Source organism: Coregonus clupeaformis, chromosome 27 (genome assembly GCF_020615455.1).
Source record: "Coregonus clupeaformis isolate EN_2021a chromosome 27, ASM2061545v1, whole genome shotgun sequence".
In the NCBI taxonomy this organism is placed as follows: domain Eukaryota; kingdom Metazoa; phylum Chordata; class Actinopteri; order Salmoniformes; family Salmonidae; genus Coregonus; species Coregonus clupeaformis.
In genome coordinates this window covers 42607831-42633147 of record NC_059218.1, presented here as the reverse complement: position 1 = coordinate 42633147, position 25317 = coordinate 42607831, and the positions used below count along the sequence as shown (strand labels likewise).

Sequence of the window (25317 nt, the reverse complement as noted above, 5' to 3'; positions counted from 1 at the left end):
TATGTACATGAAGGCAGGGTAAAGTGACTAGGCATCAGGATAGATAATAATAAGGTATTTGAGATAGATATGTACATGAAGGCAGGGTAAAGTGACTAGGCATCAGGATAGATAATAATAAGGTATTTGAGGTAGATATGTACATGAAGGCAGGGTAAAGTGACTAGGCATCAGGATAGATAATAATAAGGTAGATATGTCCATGAAAGCAGGGTAAAGTGACTAGGCATCAGGATAGATAATAATAAGGTATTTGAGGTAGATATGTACATGAAGGCAGGGTAAAGTGACTAGGCATCAGGATAGATAATAATAAGGTATTTGAGGTAGATATGTACATGAAGGCAGGGTAAAGTGACTAGGCATCAGGATAGATAATAATAAGGTATTTGAGGTAGATATGTACATGAAGGCAGGGTAAAGTGACTAGGCATCAGGATAGTTAAGAGTAAAATAAAAAACACAGTTGCAGCAGGAAATGATGAGTGTAAAGGTGTAAAAATCTGACTGTTCTAGAATGTTCCTTAGTGTTCTAGAATGCTCCCCAATCACTCTGTTGTAGAATGTTCCTAAGACTCTTCTAGAATGTTCGTCAATCACTGTTCTAGAATGTTCATCAATCAGACTGTTCTAGAATTTTCTACTGTAAGACTATTCTAGAATGTTCCAGAATCAGCCGCCATTCAGTCTCAGAGCTGAAAATGCTTATACACTCTAGTTCACTCTCAACAACAGCATACTTCTGAAACTCGGTGACATCTATTAACCCCTCTCTGTCTCTACATTCTCCCAAAAAAGTATCCTAGCCATCTGTGTCTGGGGAGAATCAACCATTTATTCACTGTGAAATGTGTTCAATGACGGTGGCACCCGTCCCATTCAATCAGTCAACCACCTCTCATTCTGTTTTAATCTACTCATTGGGTGCATCCCAATAATCCCTGAATTGTACACCAACCACTGGATTGGTGGATGCATGGGTTTGAGGGATTTTCCACAATTTCTTAAAACAGTAATTTCCTTTTAAATCAATGGAAGTGAACAAGTGCACACTTTTGGGAGAAGGAGAGATAGAAGCACTGTAATATTGAGTATTTAGTCAGCCACCAATTGTGCAAGTTCTCCCACTTAAAAAGATGAGAGAGGCCTGTAATTTTCATCATAGGTACACGTCAACTATGACAGACAAATTGAGAGAAAAAAAATCCAGAAAATCACATTGTAGGATTTTTAATGAATTTATTTGCAAATTATGGTGGAAAATAAGTATTTGGTCACCTACAAACAAGCAAGATTTCATGTACTGTGTGAGGGCAGATCTCTCAAATGGTATCCTTTTGTAGCCTGCTGGTCCCTGATCTGTTGTACCAGCTCCATATCGCATGACATCCATATCACATGACATCCATATCACATGACATCCATATCACATGACAATGACAAACAGCACAATACACTCAGGCACAGAAATGGTGTCCTTTGAGAGATCGGCTTTTCTCCATAGAGATGGAAAGAGGTCGCAACCTTGTATCCATCCAATTATGTCCTCTGTGAGCACATTTGCAGCACATGGGCAGCGCCATTGAGGCCATCTCTGAAGTAGTCCAGTTTCTTCTTCACAATTGGCTGATGACCCGGTTGGACATGACTCCAACAGGGTCATCTTGAGGGATCAGCCAATGAAATTGGAAGTCCAACCTAGGGCTGTTACGGTGACCGTATTACCGCCACACCGGCGGTCACGAGTCATGAAGGCAGTCAAATTCCACGTGACCGTTTAGTCACGGTAACTAGGCTTCTCCAAGCTCTGATGCTGCTGATGGTCATTAGTAGCCTACCCAACTTGCTAACTGCCTGGTACTCAGCACTCTATTGTCCCTCTAATCACTCTGACATCAATGCAAATGTCATCGAAAATCTAATCAAACACTTTATGAGACCCCATGAGTTCATGTTGCGCAACATTTCTATTGGCTATGCAATTGTGTGAGAAAAAACAGAGTGATGCCCTCTATTAAAAAGAGAAGGTTCCCATCAGCCTTCTATAGGCTAGGCCTACTATATTTATTTCTCAACTTTCCTAATATTAAGCACATTGCTTATCTTTACAACAGGAGTGTAGCCTACCTGGCTGGCATGAAAATGAACCACGGGAAAAGCGTCCTCCAATAGCTATGTACAGTTGAAGTCGGAAGTTTACATAAACCTTAGCCAAATACATTTAAACTCAGTTTTTCACAATTCCTGATATTTAATCCTAGTAAAAATTCCCTGCCTTAGGTCAGTTAGGATCACCACTTTATTTTAAGAATGTGAAATGTCAGAATAATAGTAGAGAGAATTATTTATTTCAGCTTTTATTTCTTTCATCACATTCCCAGTGGGTCAGAAGTTTACATACACTCAATTAGTATTTTGTAGCATTGCCTTTAAATTGTTTAACTTGGGTCAAACGTTTCGGGTAGCCTTCCACAAGCTTCCCACAATAAGCTGGGTGAATTTTGACCCATTCTTCCTGACAGAGCTGGTGTAACTGAGTCAGGTTAGTAGGCCTCCTTGCTCGCACACGCTTTTTCAGTTCTGCCCACACATTTTCTATAGGATTGAGGTCAGGGCTTTGTGATGGCCGCTCCAATACATTGACTTTGTTGTCCTTAAGCCATTTTGCAACAACTTTGGAAGTATGCTTGGGGTCCATTTGGAAGACCCATTTGTGACCAAGCTTTAACTTCCTGACTGATGATTTGAGATGTTGCTTCAATATATCCACATAATTAACCTTCCTCATGATGCCATCTATTTTGTGAAGTGCACCAGTCCCTCCTGCAGCATGATGCTGCCACCCCCGCGCTTCACGGTTGGGATGGTGTTCTTCAGCTTGGAAGCGTGCCCCTTTTTCCTCCAAACATAACAATGGTCATTATGGCCAAACAGTTATATTTTTGTTTCATCAGACCAGAGGACATTTCTCCAAAAAGTACGATCTTTGCCCCCATGTGCAGTTGCAAACCGTAGTCTGGCTTTTTTATGGTGGTTTTGGAGCAGTGGCTTCTTCCTTGCTGAGCGGCCTTTCAGGTTATGTCGATATAGGACTCGTTTTACTGTGGATATAGATACTTTGTACCTGTTTCCTCCAGCATCTTCACAAGGTCCTTTGCTGTTGCTCTGGGATTGATTTGCACTTTTCGCACCAAAGTACTTTCGTCTCTAGGAGACAGAACAAATATATGCCATTTAGCAGACGCTTTTATCCAAAGCGACTTACAGTCATGCGTGCATACATTTTTGTGTATGGGTGGTCCCGGGGATCGAACCCACTACCTTGGCGTTACAAGCGCCGTGCTCTACCAACTGAGCTACAGAGGACCACAGAGAACAAGTCTCCTTCCTGAGTCTCCTTCCTGAGCGGTATGACGGCTGCGTGGTCCCATGGTGTTTATACTTGCGTACTATTGTTTGTACAGATGAACGTGGTACCTTCGGGCGTTTGGAAATTGCTCCCAAGGATGAACCAGACTTGTGGAGGTCTACAATTTTTTTTTCCCTGAGGTCTTGGCTGATTTCTTTTGATTTTCCCATGATGTCAAGCAAAGAGGCACTGAGTTTGAAGGTAGGCCTTGAAATACATCCAAAAGGTACACCTCCAATTGACTCAAATTATGTCAATTAGCCTATCAGAAGCTTCTAAAGCCATGACATCATTTTCTGGAATTTTCCAAGCTGTTTAAAGGCACAGTCAACTTAGTGTATGTAAACTTCTGACCCACTGGAATTGTGATACAGTGAATTATAAGTGAAATAATCTGTCTGTAAACAATTGTTGGAAAAATTACTTGTGTCGTGCACAAAGTAGATGTCCTAACCGACTTGCCAAAAACTATAGTTTGTTAACAAGACATTTGTGGAGTGGTTGAAAAACGAGTTTTAATGACTCCAAACTAAGTGTATGTAAACTTCCGACTTCAACTGTAAGTGCATAGATTACATGTATTTTTTTCCCTGCCCCTGTTTTCGAGACAGGTGCATGATAATGGTCCATTCTAAATCAAAACAAATTTCACACATATATTATTTAGTATATGTAAAGACAATATTAAATCAAGAATAGTCTGATGGTTGACAATATTAGCCTATCACTTGTGAATGATGTATTATCACTTGTGAATGATGTATTATCACTTGTGAATGATTTATTATCACTTGTGAATGATGCCCAGCGTAAGGCAAGAAGCAATGCATACCTTTTTTTTGCGACTTTTTCTAATCATAGTCCCACACCTCATGTAGCCTAGCCCGTAGGCCTATATGTTTTGATAAGGTTCGTATCACAACTAAAGTGGCCAAATAACATTAAAATTTAGCACATTAATTCGCTTCACAACGCATGAGTTTCAAATTGGGGGAAAAAATAATTTTAAAGAAAATGCACCTTTATAATAAAAGCATTACATTACATTTGTGATCACTTTTGATAATGGTGTTTTCCTGCTAATGGAAAATGTAAGCTAAATGTTCTGATCTGTTGCGTCAGCCTCATTGCGTAAAAACATGTTTTTTTCATACTAGTGGTTGTATTAATTTGGGATCTATTGCATCCCACAACTGTCCCAGACTATGTTTTGGAATATGTCTTTCTCGCACAGAATAGGTCAACTGTTGTACTATGGGGGATAGTAGATTAACATATGGCTAGTGCTTATGCTGTTTGTTAGGCCTACTCATCTTGTTGGCTGACGAAAAGTCAAAATGTGGACTTGGAATTGGATAAGGACGCACTCAGTTGCGACCCCCGATGTGTCTGTTTTCACTTGTAGCCTGTGAGAAAAGACCTGACCACGTGATGGAAAGCCATCTGAGTGAGAGGTATGCAGGGAGAAGGGAATTATAATGATTATATTCAGCCCAAGGGCACAACGGCCACTAGCCGCAAAAGGCATGTATTTTTTTTAGGGGGCATTACAGCCACACAAAGGGGATGCTGCCAGGAAATTTGAGGCATTATCAAGTGCGAATTGTGAATGAGAGACTGATGAAGTGTGTACAGCCAGTGCAACAACAAAAAAAGCAGAGCTCATGCCTTTCATGCGACTTTAACGTTAGCTTGCTGGCTGGCGAGCTAACGTTACGTGTATGATCTGTGTAGTAATATTATTAGTTCCTCAGAAATCAATTTGCATTGCTAGTTATAGCCTAATGTTAGCTAGCTAGCTAACATTGAACCTAGTTGGTTAACTTTAGCTACCTGGTGGCTAGCTATGACAATCAGTATGGGTTGGGATTATTGCTGCGTTCAAAACAACTGGGAACTTGGAAATCTCAGACTTCCAAGTTATCAAGACAACTGGGAACTCTGAAAAAAACTAGCTCCGACTGAGAAAAATCTTTAGAACAGTCATCCAACTCCAACTCGAGCCCCAACTTTCCGACCTGAAGATCACGGACGTCATAATTTGACCTCGTGTTTTTCCAAGTTCCCTGTCTTGAAAGCACCATTAGGTTCATTGTTTAGCTAGCTAGCTACATGTCTAAACAAAAGTACTTCGCCAGATGATTACATGACCCATCAAGTTAGCCAGGTGTGTCTGGGGGTGATTACGGCTATCTATTGTATTTCATGAATATGTGTCCATGTCTAGACAACAGTGACCCATCCACTTAGCTAGATGTGGCTGGGGGGTGGTTATAGCATGTATTTAACATGACCCATCAATTTAGACAAGTGTGTCTGGATAAGAATCATCTAATAATTATAAAATATTTTTATCTGAACACTTTCTATTTTTGACTGTACCGTTTACACCTTCTGTATCCTGTGCATGTGACAAATAAACTTGTATTTTATTTGATATAGTGTGTGTTTACCAGAGAGGGTAATGTGAAGAACAACATGACCTGCACCAAAGTCAGATTAGGATATAGACCAAGGACTACATAAAGTGTATTTATACCTTGAATTTTTTCTTATTGTAGGCTACCACTCAGTCTTGAAATGTTTGGTTGTTTACTACACTACCTCTGTTTAGTACATGGCCTCACATGTTGAATCCTTAAAGACATGGGTGGGGCTAAGGCTTAAGAGGGTGTGAACGATGCTGAATGGGTCCAGACAAAAGAAGAGCTCTCCAGTAGGTACCAAAACATTCAAGGGTCATTTTCTCAAAAGTGAGGTTACAAGTTCATCAACTTTCAAAGCAGAGTTACTTTCCCATTGTTCCTCAACTGTAGTGTATGATATACCATTTTCTAGTCTCTACTTTTTCCAATGTAAAAAAAAAAAACACCTTTTAAAATTTTGCTCCATAGGACCGAATCGAGCCGGTTGGTCACAAATGTAGACTCCTGAGTAGCGCAGTGGTCTAAGGCACTGCATCGCAGTGCTAACTGTGCCACTAGAGATCCTGGTTCGAATCCAGGCTCTGTCGCAGCCGGCCGCGACCGGGAGACTCATGGGCGGCGCACAATTGGCCCAGCGTCGTCCAGGGTAGGGGAGGGAATGGCCGGCAGGGATGTAGCTCAGTTGATAGGTTGTGGGTTCGATTCCCACGGGGGGCCAGTATAAAAAAAAATATGTATTCACTAACTGTAAGTCGCTCTGGATAAGAGCGTCTGCTAAATGACTAAAATGTAAATGTAGCCTACACCGCTATAACGGGAATAATTTCATTTCGCTTTCATTTAAAAAAATTAATAAATAGACACTAATCTTCATCAGTCACCACCACCACCTAGTGTCATCACTGCATAGGGAATCTAATCTAGGGCAGATTGTGTTTCACCTCACCACCTCACCACCTCCTCACCACCTCACCACCACCTCACCACCTCCTGGCTATGACAGGAGTGTTGTGTGTGATAACTGCCCCCCCCCTCCCTCCTTCCTGCTTCCTGTCTCCAATGCCTCCATCTCACTGATTGATAAAGTGGTGTCATAGCAGACTGAGGTATGTGTGCGTGTGTGTGTTCAGTAGTCGTGCAGTGAGCAATAATCTATTAGCCGTATGTGTGTGTGTGTGTGTGTGTTCTTTACATAGTACAGAAGGTTTAATCTAATGTCTGTGAAACTTGTGATTTCTCATCAATAGCTTCAAGGAGATAGAGACAGAGAGAGACAGAGAGACAGAGAGAGAGAGAGAGAGAGAGAGAGAGAGAGAGAGAGAGAGAGAGAGAGACAGAGACAGAGAGAGAGACAGAGAGAGAGAGAGAGAGAGAGAGATACTTGTCTTTATTCTTTTGGAACTTGTAGTGTAATGTTTACTGTTAATTTTTTTATCGTTTAATGAACTTCATTATCTACTTCATTTGCTTTGTTAACATATGTTTCCCATGCCAATAAAGACCTTAAATTGAAATTGAATTGAGAGAGAGAGATAGATAGGGACAGAGAGAGAGAGAGAGAGAGAGAGAGAGCAGATGGAGAGAAAAAGAGAGAGTAAATCTTATAATAGCCTATACATCAATCGGTTTCAGTCTGCTAAATAGATCAAAGTAAATTAACTGTGTGTATGCGTTTGGTAAGAATGAACGACTTTATGCTGCATAAAGGTTACTACAAGCTTAACTCCATTGCACGTGGGTGGACTGGGATTTTTGGAATAGGGGACATGATTTCCTCACCGGTTCCCACTCCCAATCACAAGGGGGCGACAGCAAAGTTTTTTATTTTTGTATTTTCATTTTGTGAAAGTAAGGAAGAGTCGCCTTCCCTTGCTAGTAGTAGCTAGCTGGCAGTCTGGCTAGCTGGCTAAAAACATGTCAAGCTAGCTAGCCTTTTTAGCTTCCCACATCTCTATGTGAAATAATCTGATTTATAAGGAAAAAATATGCCCTGGAAAATATTATTCTACTTGCCGGTGTAACCTAAAACATTATCCCAGTTTGATATCCTGGTTGTGTATTCATTCCCATATCAGCTAAAAATAGAACGTCAACATGTTTTGGTCATAGAGAAAAAAAGCCCATGGCTAGCTAGTTGGCTACAGTACTACCATTTCACAATAGCCTGTAAATCACTAGTTATTACCTCTAAACAAAATACCTTTTTGGGTGGATTCTTGTTGTTTGGTTTAATGTTTGAACAGTCGCTAAGATTATATTTGGTTATCAATGCAAAACAGGCTACTTCGATGAATAGCCTATAGATCAGATCAAGGTAACAAGCGACAACACTGCCCCCACGGCTGCAGAAGGAATGATACAGAACTTTTCAGTTCTCAGGTAGTAAAAAAAAAAAAAGTATGTTGAATGCTGAAGCGTAGGTACAAGGAGCTTCCCCCTTCTGTGACGAGTAACGACATTGCGTCTGCGTAGAACTTGTAACTTGGCGTGGGGATGATAAGACTCTGGGAGATTTGGCAACTAAACTGCCGTCCTGTCTGTTAACAAAACCGGGGCTGTGCGAGGCAAGGATTTCTGTTTCTGGCATCCAGTCAAATCGCTCTTTTCTTTTAGGGATGAGTGGAGGGGAGGGGGAGGGAGGAGTCTAATCAGGCCTTTCGCTGTTAAGAGGCTTAACGGGACGGGGGGGTCGTTAAAAACCAGCCATGGGATTTAGCCAACAGGAGGTGCGTTCCCACAGGAAGGGAAACAGACAGACGCTGGAGAACAATCGGCGTCGCGTGGCCAACGGACCCCCGTAGGCTAGGCTACCTGAAACGTTACCGTTGAAGGTTAATTGACTTGACTAGGCGCCATTTGGCGGAAATGTGTGATGTAAAGAGCAAAAATCACCCGCCAAACAGTCAATCCTCATGAAGGATAGAGGCTGTGTCCCTTATTCCTTAGGGTGGACTTACGTAAAGAAGATCAGCCTGCAATATTCAAGCTGAGATAATATTATCAGGACCATTTGATTTAAAAAGATGGTCATTGGGTCAAATACTATTTGATCTTTCCACAATGACCCTAAAAAACACCCAACCCTACTGTATGTGCAGAGTATGAAGATAGCACATTTCTCTATAAACAAGAACATTCATTCCAAGACTTTTCTGAGGTTTTCTCTATCCAATATCCATCCACAGGTAACTGTATCCACACAGCTCTCAATCTCCACCCAATTCTACAGTTTGTTTGATTTTCACAAACATAGAACAGTTTCCAGAAGGTTAGCGGACACATTAAACTTGTAGAAAACACATTCAGTAGCCAAGGCCAAGGTTTTCCAAACTCGGTCCTGGGGACCCACCTGGGTACACATGTAGGTTTTTAGCTCTGCACACTTTCTTATACTGAGTATTTCTGCTGTGAACTGACTATAGCACCATCCGGTTCGATTGCCTGGTCCATCGCCAAGGCATTCCCTAGTCGATCACTATACATTTCTGTAAAAAATAAATAAAAATCAAGCCTTGTGTTCCTTATCTTTTTTGGTTTTGTTTCGCACGGTTGGCAGTAGATGCACCTGATTCAAAACAGCCCTGGCGCCAGGAAGGAAAAGTGTTCCCATTTTGAACCATTTCATGTGTCTGAAGGTAGAACTCCGCCTACCCGGCAGGCACAGAGAGAAAATCAACTGCCCCTATAGGCCTACCGCTGGCCAATCAGGTTGCTCAGATCACCTGCACAGTTTCCTCAAGCAATAGACTGTAAAACAAATATATATATACACATCTGGAACACACAGCAAAGTTGATACTGTGAAATTTCAAAACCGTGACTAGAGAGAGACAACAAATAGGTAGAGGAAGGCCCTCAAAATTGTCAAAGACTCCAGCCACCCTAGTCATAGACTGTTCTCTCTGCTACCGCACGGCAAGCGGTACCGGAGTGCCAAGTCTAGGTCCAAAAGACTTCTCAACAGCTTCTACCCCCAAGCCATAAGACTCCTGAACAGCTAATCATGGCTACCCGGACTATTTGCACTGCCCCCCCACCCCATCCTTTTTACGCTGCTGCTACTCTGTTAAGTATTTATGCATAGTCACTTTAACTCTACCCACATGTACATATTACCTCAACTACCTCAACTAGCCGGTGCCCCCGCACATTGACTCTGCAACGGTACCCCCCTGTATATATAGCCTCCCTACTGTCACTTTATTTTACTTCTGCTCTTTTTTTCTCAACACTTTTTTTGTTGTTGTTTTATTCTTACTTTTTTTGTTTAAAATAAATGCACTGTTGGTTAAGGGCTGTAAGTAAGCATTTCACTGTAATGTCTGCACCTGTTGTATTCGGCGCATGTGACCAATAAAATTTGATTTGATTTGAAATACAGTATTTTATTTTCTGAAGCATTTCGTGTCTGGATTTCACTGTTTTTGTGTTATTGCTATTGTGTCATTAACACCATGACAAGCAAATTACATGATACATTTCAAATGTTGGTGTACTTTAGTTACCATGGAAATGAATTAGTGGAGGGAAATTCAAATGTTGGTGTACTTAGTTGCCATGGAAATCTTGATGCCAGGATAGAAAAATAAAACGTAAATATGACTTGAGAAGATAATTTAAATTTAAACGTCATTACCACATTTTTGAAATTATGTTTGAATTTATGTGTATTTAGGATACATTGTAAGCTAGCTGTTCAACTCGAGTTATGCATGCTAGAATCCCTGCTATTTATATCCAAATAATGTAAAAATGTCATAATGAACTGTGTTGGTAAGGACAGAATGTGGTGGTAATGACAAAATGTATTAGTTCATACATTTTTGCTTACCTTAAGACCTGATCATGGTTAAGTTGAAATTCAACACTTATTTGCTAAATAAGACCATTACATGTTGTATTATGTTAGGATGATTGAGCGATTTTGATGTCTATTCATGTGACTTACTATTATTAATAATAATAATAATTTAAATGTATTACTGACTTTTCTTTTTTTTATATATATAAGATGTCCCCTAAATCAACCAAGGAGAGGACAAGGACATACACGATATTTACAAAAGTATGTGGAAACCCCTTGAAATTAGTGGATTCGGCTATTTCAGCCACAACCGTTGCTGAAAGGTGTATGAGAAATCGAGCACACAGCCATGCAATCTCCTAGACAAACATTGGCAGTAGAATGGCCTGACTGAAGAGCTCAGTGACTTTCAACGTGGCACCGTCATAGGATACCACCTTTCCAACAAGTCAGTTTGTGAAATTTCTGCCCTGCTAGAGCTGCCCCGGTCAACTGTAAGTGCTGTTATTGTGAAGTGGAAACGTCTAGGAGCAACAACGGCTCAGCCGCGAAGTGGTAGGCCACACAAGCTCACAGAACGGGACCGGCGAGTGCTGAAGCGTGTAGCGCATACAAATCGGCTGTCCTCGGTCGCAACACTCACTACCGAGTTCCAAACTGCCTCTGGAAGCAACGTCAGCAAAATAACTGTTGGTCGGGAGCTTCATGAAATGGGTTTCCATGGCTGAGCAGCTGCACACAAGCCTAAGATCACCATGCACAATGCCAAGCGTGGGCTGGAGTGGCGTAAAGCTCGCCGCCATTGGACTCTGGAGCAGTGGAAACGCGTTCTCTGGAGTGATGAATCACGCTTCACCATCTGGCAGTCCTATGGACGAATCTGGGTTTGGCGCATGCCAGGAGAACGCTACCTGCCCCAATGCAGAGTGCCAACTGTAAAGTTTGGTGGAGGAGCTAGGTCCCTTAGTTCCAGTGAAGGGAAATCTTAACGCTACAGCATACAATGACATTCTAGACAATTCTGTGCTTTCAACGTTGTGGCAACAGTTTTGGGGAAGGCCCTTTCCTGTTTCAGCATGACAATGCCCCCGCGCACAAAGCGAGGTCCATACAGAAATGGTTTGTCGAGATCAGTGTGGAAGAACTTGACTGGCCTGCACAGATCCCTGACCTCAACCCAATCAAAACACCTTTGGGATGAATTGGAACCAATAGTCTGCTCTATATCTTCAATCAAATTAAAAATGTACAACTATGCATTAAAATGTTTGTTATTTTTCATCAGTTGTTTTATATATATTACCATCAGGGTACATATTTTTGAGGCAAAGGTGTATTCAATTACGATATTTCCCATATGTGAACCTTATATGCTTGTTTTTAAGATCATATTTTACATTATTTTAGGAATTAAGATTTTGATGTGGTAAATACATGTTTCTGAGTATCATCAAGGTATATATGGACATTTAGACATGACAATGATGACTACATCATAATAATAATATGCCATTTAGCAGACGCTTTTATCCAAAGCGACTTACAGTCATGTGTGCATACATTTTTACGTATGGGTGGTCCCGGGGATCGAACCCACTACCCTGGCGTTACAAGCGCCGTGCTCTACCAATTGAGCTACAGAGGACCACATATATATAAATAAGAAAACTTCCAAATAGTTTAAAAAACATGAACAAATAAAATTCCTGTAAAATGTTGTATAAAATACCTTAAGCACAATTTCTGTAATTTCCTTTTCAACTGAAATAGCACATGTTATGATATGGTGGTAATGATATTTCCCTTCGGGTATTTGGGGAAACCGATTAAAACCGTTATATTCTTAAATAGTCTCAGCCACTATTAGATCTTGTTTCCAGGCAGATGATGAAAATATTCAGATAGATAAAAAGCAGTTTGAAGAGGTTTCACTTTCAAAATAATTTAACACCCAAAAGTGCCTGTATTTGCAAAATCAACCAAATACATACATACACACATATATACATACATATACACATACATACATATACATACATACATACATACATACATATACACATACATACATACATACATATATACATATATATAATTTCAAAATGGTCTGAAAAGAACAACATTGGCAACTCAATCATAGCCAATATGCAGTGATAATGTATTAGGTCTATAGCCTACTGCACAAACCTCATTACTACAGAACTGTTCTTAATTGGTTAATGTTGCATAGGCTTACGTTTTTTAAGTCATGTTAAAAAATACATCTGAGCGGTAGATCTCGGCTTGTATTTTGACTCGGAAAGTGATCTTGACTCAGTCAGAAAAGGTTGGTGACCATTGGACTATACCAACCATATAACTGGATACTAGGCTAGTGGACAGATACTACTTTCCACAATAGATGCTACTATTGCAGATAGTTAAAGTTAAAAACCAATATTATAGACTATTAGTATTAGGCTATTCCGCCCACGCATTTACCTATTCTGAGTACTTGCTGTGAACTCAGGCTGAACTGCACCGTGAAGAGTACCAGCCAGGTAAACCGGCTCTTCCTCCTCTCCATACTCCCGTGATCCAACTTTACGTTCATCATGCCGACACCGACAGAGTGAAATAGCCCGTAGTATGATCCATGCAGAGAATCCGGAGAACAGTCCCCATCGCCTCGACGATTTCAGGCATTCCTCTGAGGAGGAATAGATGCTTCCCCAACTATCGTTTTTCTCTCTTTTTTTTTCGTTTGTTTGCGCTCTCTCTCTCGGTTTCCACTAGTTACCACAACTACAAAGTCAAAAATGGCTATTTCGTGAAAATGTATGAAAACAAACATGAGCTTTTTGGTCTTAATTTAGGGTTAGGCATAAGGGTTGCAGTGTGGTTAAGGTTAGGTTTAAAATCACATTTGAAGCAGATAAATGGTAGAAATGGGCGGGGGGTTATGACTTTGTGGCTGTGGTAACTAGTGACGACTCTCGCTTTCTCAACTCAGCTACGCACATCTCAAATCAATTTACGTTCACGTGGTTACCCATTCCATTATTCCAAACTGAGCGTTTACTTTGCAATCCAAAATGTAATTGCTTAAATGTATTCTCTCTCTCTCTCTCTCTTCACCAAACATGAAAGCAATTGTCTGAGGATGGGGACAGTTTGATGAAAAAGCTTTACATAAAGGTTAAACCCCAGGCATGTCACAATTGCATAAAGGACAGGGACCTAGTGATAAAACAGTCAGCATCTTAAAGTTCCAATGCAGATATTTTTTATCTCAATATCAAATAATTTATCGGTAATAACTAAGTACTGTACCTTACTGTAATTGCTTTCAATTAAAATTGTTGAAAAGAAACACAAATAGCTTCTTATCAAAGAGCAACTCTCTCTGGGAGTGGTCTGAGTGGGGAGGGGAAAACTGAAAACTAGCTGTTATTGGCAGAGAGGTTTGGAACTCTCTTTCTTATTGGTCTATTAACTAATTTACAGCCTGGTGATGTCAACAGGCAGGCCAAAACTCCATCCCACCAAAACAGGGTGAAATGTTGGTCTTTTCTTCATAAAGCTCTTACACTAAAACGGCATTATCACAATTTCACAGTATTATTCCAACATCATAGTGCGGAAATATAAAACACAGGAAAATCATGTTTTTGACCGCACTGGGCCTTTAAGGCTAAGTTCATCATTAGAACCTTCCTAGGGGGCTTTCTGCATGGCGGACGTGACTTGACGATGGCGCGTTAGAAAGAATGGCAGACGTGGATACCGAGTTTGAGTCCGCTGGCAAAGATGAGCGTGAATGAAGAGGTGTGTTCGGGTCGCTTGAACCTTTGCTACGTTGCAGAACGGTTTGTACTGAATGGCACGTTTCCTCAAAAACCGTCTAGAAAGCCCTACTGTGCAACTTCTTCACAGTTTGTGGTAGGAGTGCGGTTTGAGGATGAGAAGATGTACCTGAGAGATCCGTTTGACGTTGCCAAGATGGCGAAGAAAGTGTTGGGTACTGTGGCGTCTGTGAGGGTGACCAAAAGGGGAATTTTGTAGATTTTTTTTTTTGTGTGTGTGGCACAAAAGTAACGTGCGTTGCTCCTCACCAGAATCAAAGAGACAGATAGAAATAGAAAGAGGTGACTGGATTTCTGGAGCAGGGCACCAATCAAGGGCGGAATTTCTGGAGCAGGGCACATATCAAGGGCAGGATTTCTGGAGCAGGGCACCAATCAAGGGCAGGATTTCTGGAGCAGGGCACCAATCAAGGGCAGGATTTCTGGAGCAGGGCACATATCAAGTGTGGGATTTCTGGAGCAGGGCACCAATCAAGTGCTGGATTTCTGGAGTCTCTGTGGAAGTTGGGGCTGAGAAGATCAAGATGAAAATTCCTGGAGTAGTTGGGGCTTGACGATTGACGCGTATGTCCAATGGAGAGAAGACAGAGAGTACGTCTGTGTTTTTTGATGAGGAGTCGCACCCTACACATCAAGATGGGATACGCTGCGAGCGCATTTGTCCCCATGTTACTGCAGTGTTCCAACTGCAAAGCATGTGTCAAGTGTTTGCAAAAAGTATGACTTGAGTGATTGTTTTGCTGCGGAAGATGACTTTGAATGTCGCAAATTGCAGTGGGAAGAATGCACGGGTTCCCCCGAAAGCCATTTAAGGGTGAAAGAGGCAGAGATTGCTAGGATAAGAACTGTTGGGGCATGTCTCCTATGCCGAGGCAGCGAGGAAATGTTAAAGAATGTTCAAGTGGTTCTGTTGCCGTGGAGACACCGCATTTCAGTGCTGTGGGTGCCGTTTGCGAGGTGACGGATCCAGATCATGTCATGTCATGAAGAAAGTATGGAGCAGCAGTTTAGATTTTGAAGGACTGTTTTTTTTTTCGGACGTTTGAGTGGATTATTTTATTGGGTATTTTATTTCCCTTTTTAAGTGATTTATTTCCCTCATCCAGTATTGGGCAGTAATACGTTTCAATGGATTTGAATGGAGAAATCTGATCTGAGAGCAGCGCTGCTTTTCTTTAGATCCTATCAGTGTAGCCTAACATGGGCGCAATGATGTGCCAAATCAATGATTTTAGTGCATTTTTATTGGGTAAGCATTAGAATAAGCCATCTCAAAATTCAACCGTCTTAGGCGCTAATATCTCTCTAGGAGCTGATCTTTTCGTCAGCATTCTGAAATAATGATAATGTTGAGGTCGAGATTTGAATGGAGAAATCTGATCCGAGAACAGCGCTGGCGTTCCTTTCGATCCTATCGGTATCGACGTGTTCCGACGCACGTAGCGACCGATCTCTCTCTCTGCGTGGTGTTCTGGGAAAAGCATGTGATAACAAACTGACGTTGTTTAGCTAGTCATGTTACCTAGCAACCTGATAACTTCAGGAACAGGAATAGGCTACATTTAAAAAATGAAGAATTCAACAGGGGTTCTTCTAAGATCCTCAAAGTTCTTTGAAGAACCTTAGGATTCTTGCCACTGAAAATTGCACCCCCCGAAAGGTTCTTCCAAGAACCCCATAGGAGGTGGGGTTCATCGAGGAACCTCCTTAGTTGGTGGGGGTTCTTGCAGGAACCTAACTGCCCAACTGAAACATTTGAATTTGAATTTGAAAGGACAGCAGGTGCAGGCACTTAACTGAAAAAATGTAAAGATCTCCTCAATTTAAGGTAAGGTTGGTCCCTTGTATGATCTAAATGGATATTGTTTTATGAGGATACCATCTGTCTTTTTCATATTTGTGCAAAACAGAAAATGGATACAATTCAATGGATATCAATCGAGGTAAGAATATGTATGCTATGAGAATATGTTGAAGGCTAGCTGTTTTGGGTGCAGATGACTGAACTGCTCACTTTAGTGTCTGTGTCTGTAGGTATACAGACGAGGAGGCATACAAAGGTATGTCAGTTGGTATTGGTATGTTATGCAGATCACATGTACCATCCTCCTCCCTTACCTCTTCAATGTATATCCCATAGGCCTCTACATTATGGACAAGGTATGTGTATGAAAACCATTATCAAAATTAGGTTTTTTTCATTCACATTTACCACAAAAACAAAGGTATGAATACTGTCGTGTGCATGATTTCTTAATCATCTGTACAATAAAAAAAATGTTGGATTCACAGACTTCACCCTCCCTACACCTCTGATGAATATAACAGGAAACCTGTTCGATCACCATGCACTGCAAAATCATTCTGGCTATGGATACGGAGAACATCAACACATTAACATCAACATGCCAGAGGATATATCCACTGGACTTGGGGCTCTGCTGGGAGTTTACCTCATATTTGGATTTTTATATTCTGCTTTGCCACTCAAATCATAATAAACACTGACCACTAAAATATTGTTATTGTTGTTATTGTTGTTAAGTGTATTACTACTAATAATAAGTAGTTCAAAAATTAACCCCAAAAGGTTCTTCAAAAGGTTCTTCGAGGATCAATTAAAAGGGGTTCTTTGAAGAACTTATAGGGGTTCCTCCACAGTTTCAATTTGAAGAACCCCTAAAGGATCCTCCAGGAAGCTTTTACTTTTTAGAAGGTCCTCAAAGAGATGATTCAAAGGTAGGCTGTGTATGATTGAGTGTGGGAGGGAGGGAGAGTGTAGAGGCCTATGTGTGTAAAGTTATCTGAACAGTACAGAGGGTTACAGTGTTCTCGGAACATTGTTGGGCACGTTTAAAATCTCTTTGTTCTTTGTATCCATAGAGACAGTTATTTTTTTTCTCATAGTCACACTCATTTAGAATGACTGAAGCTTTAACAGTACTTCAATCTGTGTGTGTGCGGGCGCGCTCAAGTGTTAAACTTCAAGAACGTTGATAAGAAGGAGTAGTCCTACTGAAACATTGGGAGCATTATGTTAGTGACTTTTGGGGTTGTTTATGGTGAAAATGAAAATGCCATTAAAACAATGGAAAAATCTTTATTTAGGGCCAAATTTGAGCGAATTACATTTTTGGTTAATCGCGATTAACTAATGCCATTAACTCGATTTAATGATTTGAGTCGTTTGACAGCCCTAGTGTTTATGTTTGCGGTGGTAGTCTAGTGAATTCACTATGACCATGTCCAGAGTGGAACCAACTTGGGAGTAACACAACAATGGTTGTGTCCATTTGTCATGTTTTTCTTAACAATAATACCAAACATATTTGCTGTCTTGATAACAATGATTTCAATGCCCAGTGCCCGATTTTGTTCAAAACGTGATAAAAATTCAAACAGTCCCAGAAATTTATTTTTGACATTTTATTTATTAATACATTTTATATTTCGACATTCCTCAACCCTTTAAAGTAAGCTTTTCAATACTGGGAAAACAATGAATGAATTAATATAGACATTAAGAAAGTAAAATACTTAATATAATGTATAATGCACTATTCTACAGGTATAATAAGGAGTTTCTAAACTTTGTCTCCATCTAGTGGTAGAACAGTTGTACTACAACCTGACGAACTTTTATTCAAGATCTATTAACCAACAATAACTGACTTTACATTAGTTTAGATAAGGGTATTGATGAAACAGTCGGGACACAAACTGGGGGCCGTTATCTGACATGATTGTCCTGGGAAGGCCCCTCATTATCCGTCATGATTGCCCTGGGAAGGCCCCAGCAGAAGCATAACTCAAGATTTGCTTTTAGCTTACAGTAAGTTCTATCAAACTACAATACTGACTTTACGTAAGGATTATGCTAACTTTCTTTGACACAAACTCCCGAGATACAGCAAGAGATGATATTTACTGATATGTTAACAATTCAATTCTGTTCCCCTGTGACAGAAGGGGTATCAGTTTACGGGCCTTTCCCAACAATGCAGAGACAAAAATATAAAAATGATAACACAAGGAATAAATACACAATGAGTAACGGTAACTTGGCTGTATACACGGGGTGCCAGTACCAAGTCGACGTGCAGGGGTACGAGGTAATCGAGTTGGATATGTACATATACAGTGCCGTGAAAAAGTATTTGCCCCCTTTCTAATTTTCTCGACTTTTGCATATTTTTTTATACTGAATGTTTATACAGATCTTCAACTGAAACCTAATATTAGATAAAGGGAACGTGAGTTTACAAATAACAACAATTACGTACTTATTTCATTAACAAAGTTATGCAACACCCAATGCCCCCTGTGTGAAAAAGTAATTGCCCGCTTACACTCTAACTGGTTGTGCCATATTTAGCTGCAATGACTCCAACCAAACGCTTCCTGTAGTTGTTGATCAGTCTCTCACGTCGCTGTGGAGGAATGTTGGTTCCACTCTTCCATGCAGAACTGCTGTAACTCAGCGACATTTGTGGGTTTTCAAGCCTGAACTGCTCTTTTCAAGTCCTGCCACAACATCTCAATTGGGATTAGGTCTGGACTTTGACTAGGCCATTCGAAAACGTCACATTTGTTGCTTTTTAGCCATTTTCATGTAGACTTGATTTTGTGTTTTGGATCATTGCCTTGCTGCATGACCCATCTGCGCTTCAGCTTCAGCTCACAGATGAATGGCCTGACATTCTCTGATACAGAGCAGAATTCATGGTTCCTTCTATTAAGGCAAGTCGTCCAGGTCCTGAGGCAGCAAAGCATCCCCAAACCATCATACCACCATCACCATGCTTGACCGTTGGTATGAGATTCTTAATGTGGAATGCAGTGTTTGGTTTTCGACAGGCATAAATGGGACCCACGTCGTCCAAAAAGCTATACTTTTGAATCATCGGTCCGTAGAACATTCTTCCAAGAGTCTTGATCATCCAGGTGCTTCCAGGTGCTTTTTGGCCAATCTTGAGTCAACATTTTGGATGACCTGGGTCCCATTATGCCTGGCGAAAACCAAACACTGTCTCACTGGGATCCTCTGGGCTTTCTGTCTCACTGTGACCCTCTGGGCTTTCTGTCTCACTGTGACCCTCTGGGCTTTCTGTCTCACTGGGATCCTCTGGGCTTTCTGTCTCACTGGGATCCTCTGGGCTTTCTGTCTCACTGGGATCCTCTGGGCTTTCTGTCTCACTGTGAACCTCTGGGCTTTCTGTCTCACTGGGACCCTCTGGGCTTTCTGTCTCACCAGACTCTTTCACTACACCCACTCTCGATACTGGACTGTCCCCAAACTCAGCGTCCCAGCTGGGTGTCCCGGAGTTAAAGCACTAAGAGCCCAGGACCAATGGATAGTCATCAAACCTCGCTGGGCTGTCAGAAGGCTGCTGTCTCTCATCTCCGCATCGCGCACTGGTCAGATGGTCAGACAGGATGTAACATGGGTGAGCGGTGTTGGGGTCCAGAATCACAGGAGCTGAACAGAGAGAACACAGAAACATTAGAAAGTGATTGAGGGGAGACTAGTTCATTATGAATCACATTGAAATGCATTTCAAACTACGATCCTACATAACATCTTTCAGATTTTATACATTAGGTTTGTCTTTTTTGCGATCATAAAATCATACTGACAGTATTGAACAGACTCTGAACTGCAGGTTGCCCAGGTGATTGGCCACGTCTATCAACGCTCCTGAGACTAGCTGTGGATCTGGGAGTGTTCACTGGGCTCTGCAGAACATTCAGGAGTCCCGTGCTGCTGTGGGGTTAGGTTCAGAACTACAGAGAAGAGAGAGAGAGGAGGCAGATCTCTTACCGTTCCATGGTGGCCTTGTAGTTCTGTAAAAGAAAGGACCAGGTTATCAACAAATATTTGTACATTTTTCATCACGACATGTCTCGTAAACAATCTTTTGCGGAGGAGAGAGTTCCTACCTGCAGGAATGAAATGTCTTCAGCTCTCTGATCCTCCTCTATGGCTCTGATTGTGTCTGAAAGGGATGATATCTCTCTGCTAATGTCTTCAATCTTCATCTGACTCTTCTGCTCCTCTTCCTCCCTCAGTGCAGCTATCCTGGCCTCCTCTTCCTCCCTCAGTGCAGCTATCCTGGCCTCCTCTTCCTCCCTCAGTGCAGCTATCCTGGCCTCCTCTTCCTCCCTCAGTGCAGCTATCCTGGCCTCCTCTTCCTCCCTCAGTGCAGCAATCCTGGCCTCCTCTTCCTCCCTCAGTGCAGCTATCCTGGCCTCCTCTTCCTCCCTCAGTGCAGCTATCCTGGCCTCCCTCTTCCTCCCCTCAGTGCAGCTATCCTGGCCTCCTCTTCCTCCCTCAGTGCAGCTATCCTGGCCTCCTCTTCCTCCCTCAGTGCAGCTATCCTGGCCTCCTCTTCCTCCCTCAGTGCAGCTATCCTGGCCTCCTCTTCCTCCCTCAGTGCAGCTATCCTGGCCTCCTCTTCCTCCCTCAGTGCAGCTATCCTGGCCTCCTCTTCCTCTTGTAGAAACTGGTGAAACTTCTCAATCTTCTCCTTAATCTGCTTCTCTGTGTGCTTGGCCTGGCTCTGGAGACAGTGAGAGAGATAAAGATATTACTATGAAACTGTAAATGAGTCGATTAGAGTAGACTACAGCTTGTGCCATAAAGGTCCAGATCTCAGAGACTGGTTTGTACTGAAATAAATACAGAGCAAACTGTTATTTTACCTTGATACAGTGGGGAAAAAAATTATTTAGTCAGCCACCAATTGTGCAAGTTCTCCCACTTAAAAATATGAGAGAGGCCTGTAATTTTCATCATAGGTACACGTCAACTATGACAGACAAATTGAGAAGAAAAAAATCCAGAAAATCACATTGTAGGGTTTTTAATGAATTGATTTGCAAATTATGGTGGAAAATAAGTATTTGGTCACCTACAAACAAGCAATATTTCTGGCTCTCACAGACCTGTAACTTCTTCTTTAAGAGGCTCCTCTGTCCTCCACTCGTTACCTGTATTAATGGCACCTGTTTGAACTTGTTATCAGTATAAAATACACCTGTCCACAACCTCAAACAGTCACACTCCAAACTCCACTATGGCCAAGACCAAAGAGCTGTCAAAGGACACCAGAAACAAAATTGTAGACCTGCACCAGGCTGGGAAGACTGAATCTGCAATAGGTAAGCAGCTTGGTTTGAAGAAATCAACTGTGGGAGCAATTATTAGGAAATGGAAGACATACAAGACCACTGATAATCTCCCTCGATCTGGGGCTCCACGCAAGATCTCACCCCGTGGGGTCAAAATGATCACAAGAACGGTGAGCTAAAATTCCAGAACCACACAGGGGGACCTAGTGAATGACCTGCAGAGAGCTGGGACCAAAGTAACAAAGCCTACCATCAGTAACACACTACGCCGCCAGGGACTCAAATCCTGCAGTGCGAGACGTGTCCCCCTGCTTAAACCAGTACATGTCCAGGCCCGTCTGAAGTTTGCTAGAGTGCATTTGGATGATCCAGAAGAGGATTGGGAGAATGTCATATGGTCAGATGAAACCAAAATATAACTTTTTGGTAAAAACTCAACTCGTCGTGTTTGGAGGACAAAGAATGCTGAGTTGCATCCAAAGAACACCATACCTACTGTGAAGCATGGGGGTGGAAACATCATGCTTTGGGGCTGTTTTTCTGCAAAGGGACCAGGACGACTGATCCGTGTAAAGGAAAGAATGAATGGGGCCATGTATCGTGAGATTTTGAGTGAAAACCTCCTTCCATCAGCAAGGGCATTGAAGATGAAACGTGGCTGGGTCTTTCAGCATGACAATGATCCCAAACACACCGCCCGGGCAACGAAGGAGTGGCTTCGTAAGAAGCATTTCAAGGTCCTGGAGTGGCCTAGCCAGTCTCCAGATCTCAACCCCATAGAAAATCTTTGGAGGGAGTTGAAAGTCCGTGTTGCCCAGCGACAGCCCCAAAACATTACTGCTCTAGAGGAGATCTGCATGGAGGAATGGGCCAAAATACCAGCAACAGTGTGTGAAAACCTTGTGAAGACTTACAGAAAACGTTTGACCTGTGTCATTGCCAACAAAGGGTATATAACAAAGTATTGAGAAACTTTTGTTATTGACCAAATACTTATTTTCCACCACAATTTGCAAATAAATTCATAAAAAATCCTACAATGTGATTTTCTATGATTTTTTTTCTCATTTTGTCTGTCATAGTTGACGCGTACCTATGATGAAAATTACAGGCCTCTCTCATCTTTTTAAGTGGGAGAACTTGCACAATTGGTGGCTGACTAAATACTTTTTTCCCCCACTGTATGTTGATTTAACTTGGTTAAAGACCTTCAGATTCTCCTGTAAGGACTCCAGTCCAGTCTTCACTTTCTCCTGGAATTAAACAACATTGTCTGTGTATGAATTGCAAATTCAACACACAACAAATTAATACTGTAATGGGAAATTTTTTATTGTATGTGTCCACATAACTGAGTATGTGACTAACCTTGTGAAACTGTCCTATTATAACCTCCTGTTCTTCTGAGTATAATTCTGTGTTCCAAACCAGCTTGCTCCTGTCCTCTTAGAGATAAAAGAAGAACTGAAAGTCCCGCCAAAGAACAGCAAACTAGAAAGACGTGCTTATCACCCAATGCTCTGTCTCGGTTCCCTCTGAGCTCAGAAATAAAGCATCTTAGTTTGACTTGGACCAAAGCAAATCCTTATTTTATAATATCCACCACAATACACTGGTTGCTGTGGTCACTGCAGTCCACTACGCCGTTCTCAAGACTGGTTGCTATAGTCACTGCAGTTAACTACGCCAGCGACAAAAAAAAATTATACTATATCGAATGTGTTATATTACGTTACCTTGTGATCCAGAACAGCTTCATCTATGGGGGCAGCACCTGTGGTTGGTGTGTGTCGTCTGGAAGTCTGACACGCCACACAGGCAGGCTGTTTATCCTCCAGACAGAAGAGCTTGAGTTTCTCTCCATGCAGACTGCAGAACGTCTCAGACACTCTCTGTCTTTCTAGCTGTGACTGTGAGAAGGCCTCGCACAGGTTCCTCAAGGCCTGGTGAAGGGGAGGATGATTTCAGGATCTCTTTCTGTGAAGTGGACATTCCCAGAAATCCTTTAGACTCCAGTTTTCCCGCAGACAGGCGTTTCCAGGAGCTGTGGCTAAACCTTGAAGACAAACAGGACAGGAGAGATCCTCCTCTGGGAGAGGATATGAACCAGGTGTGTGTAATAAACAAGACAAGACAAATGGAATGATGAGATGAGGAGCGGCAGTGGCTAGAAGGCCGGTGACGACGAACGCCGAAGCCTGCCTGAAAAAGGAGAGGAGGCAGCTTCAGAGGAGAGGAGGCAGCTTCAGAGGAGAGGAGGCAGCTTCAGAGGAGAGGTGGCAGCTTCAGAGGAGACGAGGCAGCTTCAGAGGAGAGGAGGCAGCTTCAGAGGAGAGGAGGCAGCTTCAGAGGAGAGGAGGCAGCTTCAGAGGAGAGGAGGCAGCTTCAGAGGAGAGGAGGCAGCTTCAGAGGAGAGGAGGCAGCTTCAGAGGAGACGAGGCAGCTTCAGAGGAGAGGGAGGCAGCTTCAGAGGAGAGGGAGGCAGCTTCAGAGGAGAGGAGGCAGCTTCAGAGGAGAGGAGGCAGCTTCAGAGGAGACGAGGCAGCTTCAGAGGAGAGGAGGCAGCTTCAGAGGAGAGGAGGCAGCTTCAGAGGAGAGGAGGCAGCTTCAGAGGAGAGGAGGCAGCTTCAGAGGAGGAGGCAGCTTCAGAGGAGAGGAGGCAGCTTCAGAGGAGAGGAGGCAGCTTCAGAGGAGACGAGGCAGCTTCAGAGGAGAGGAGGCAGCTTCAGAGGAGAGGAGGCAGCTTCAGAGGAGGCAGCTTCAGAGGAGAGGAGGCAGCTTCAGAGGAGAGGAGGCAGCTTCAGAGGAGAAGAGGCAGCTTCAGAGGAGACGAGGCAGCTTCAGAGGAGACGAGGCAGCTTCAGAGGAAGTCGTGACAGTAACACATTAACAAGCATCCATGAAATGGCTTCTTAGATTGGTTACTTCTGCTAGATAGCTTTCTGAAATAACTGTCAAATAACTGCCAACATAATAATATAAAATATTTGGAGTAAATGAGGGATACAAAGTATATTGAAAGCAGGTGCTCCAACACAGGTGTGTTTCCTGAGTTAATTAAGCAGTTAACGTCCCATCATGCTTAGGGTCATGTATAAAAATGCTGGGCAGGCCATTATTGTGGCCATTATTTTAGCTACCATGGCTGTGCCCCCATAGGATTAGAATGCCCCCATCCACAGGGTACAAGTGGTCCAAATCAAATTGAATTGGTCGCATACACATATTTAGCAGATGTTATTGTGGGTGTAGTGAAATGCTTGTGTTCCTAGCTCCGACAGTGCAGTAATATCTAACAATAAACACGTCTAAAAAGTAAAAGAATGGAATTTAGAAATATTAGGACGAGCAATGTTGGAGTCCGGAGTGTGTATAAAAATAAATTGTTATATTATATATGTATATACAGTAGGGAAAAAAAGTATTTAGTCAGCCACCAATTGTGCAAGTTCTCTCACTTAAAAATATGAGAGAGGCCTATAATTTTAATCATAGGTACACGTCAACTATGACAGACAAATAGAGAATTTTTTCTCCAGAAAATCACATTGTAGGATTTTTTATGAATTTATTTGCAAATTATGGTGGAAAATAAGTATTTGGTCACCTACAAACAAGCAAGATTTCTGGCTCTCACAGACCTGTAACTTCTTCTTTAAGAGGCTCCTCTGTCCTCCACTCGTTACCTGTATTAATGGCACC

General features: G+C 42.1%; 1 protein-coding gene across 1 annotated transcript in view; it reads right to left on the bottom strand.

Annotated features, from left to right (window-relative positions):
- The window catches only part of grik1a (glutamate receptor, ionotropic, kainate 1a), an 81867-nt gene extending 68353 nt beyond the window's left edge, over window positions 1-13514 (bottom strand). The window contains exon 1 of the mRNA XM_041851459.2: window positions 13121-13514. Within this exon, the coding sequence (XP_041707393.2) occupies window positions 13121-13235 (115 nt within the window). The 5' untranslated portion in view covers window positions 13236-13514. The remainder of the gene's footprint in view (window positions 1-13120) is intronic.
- Window positions 13515-25317: the final 11803 nt, after the last annotated feature.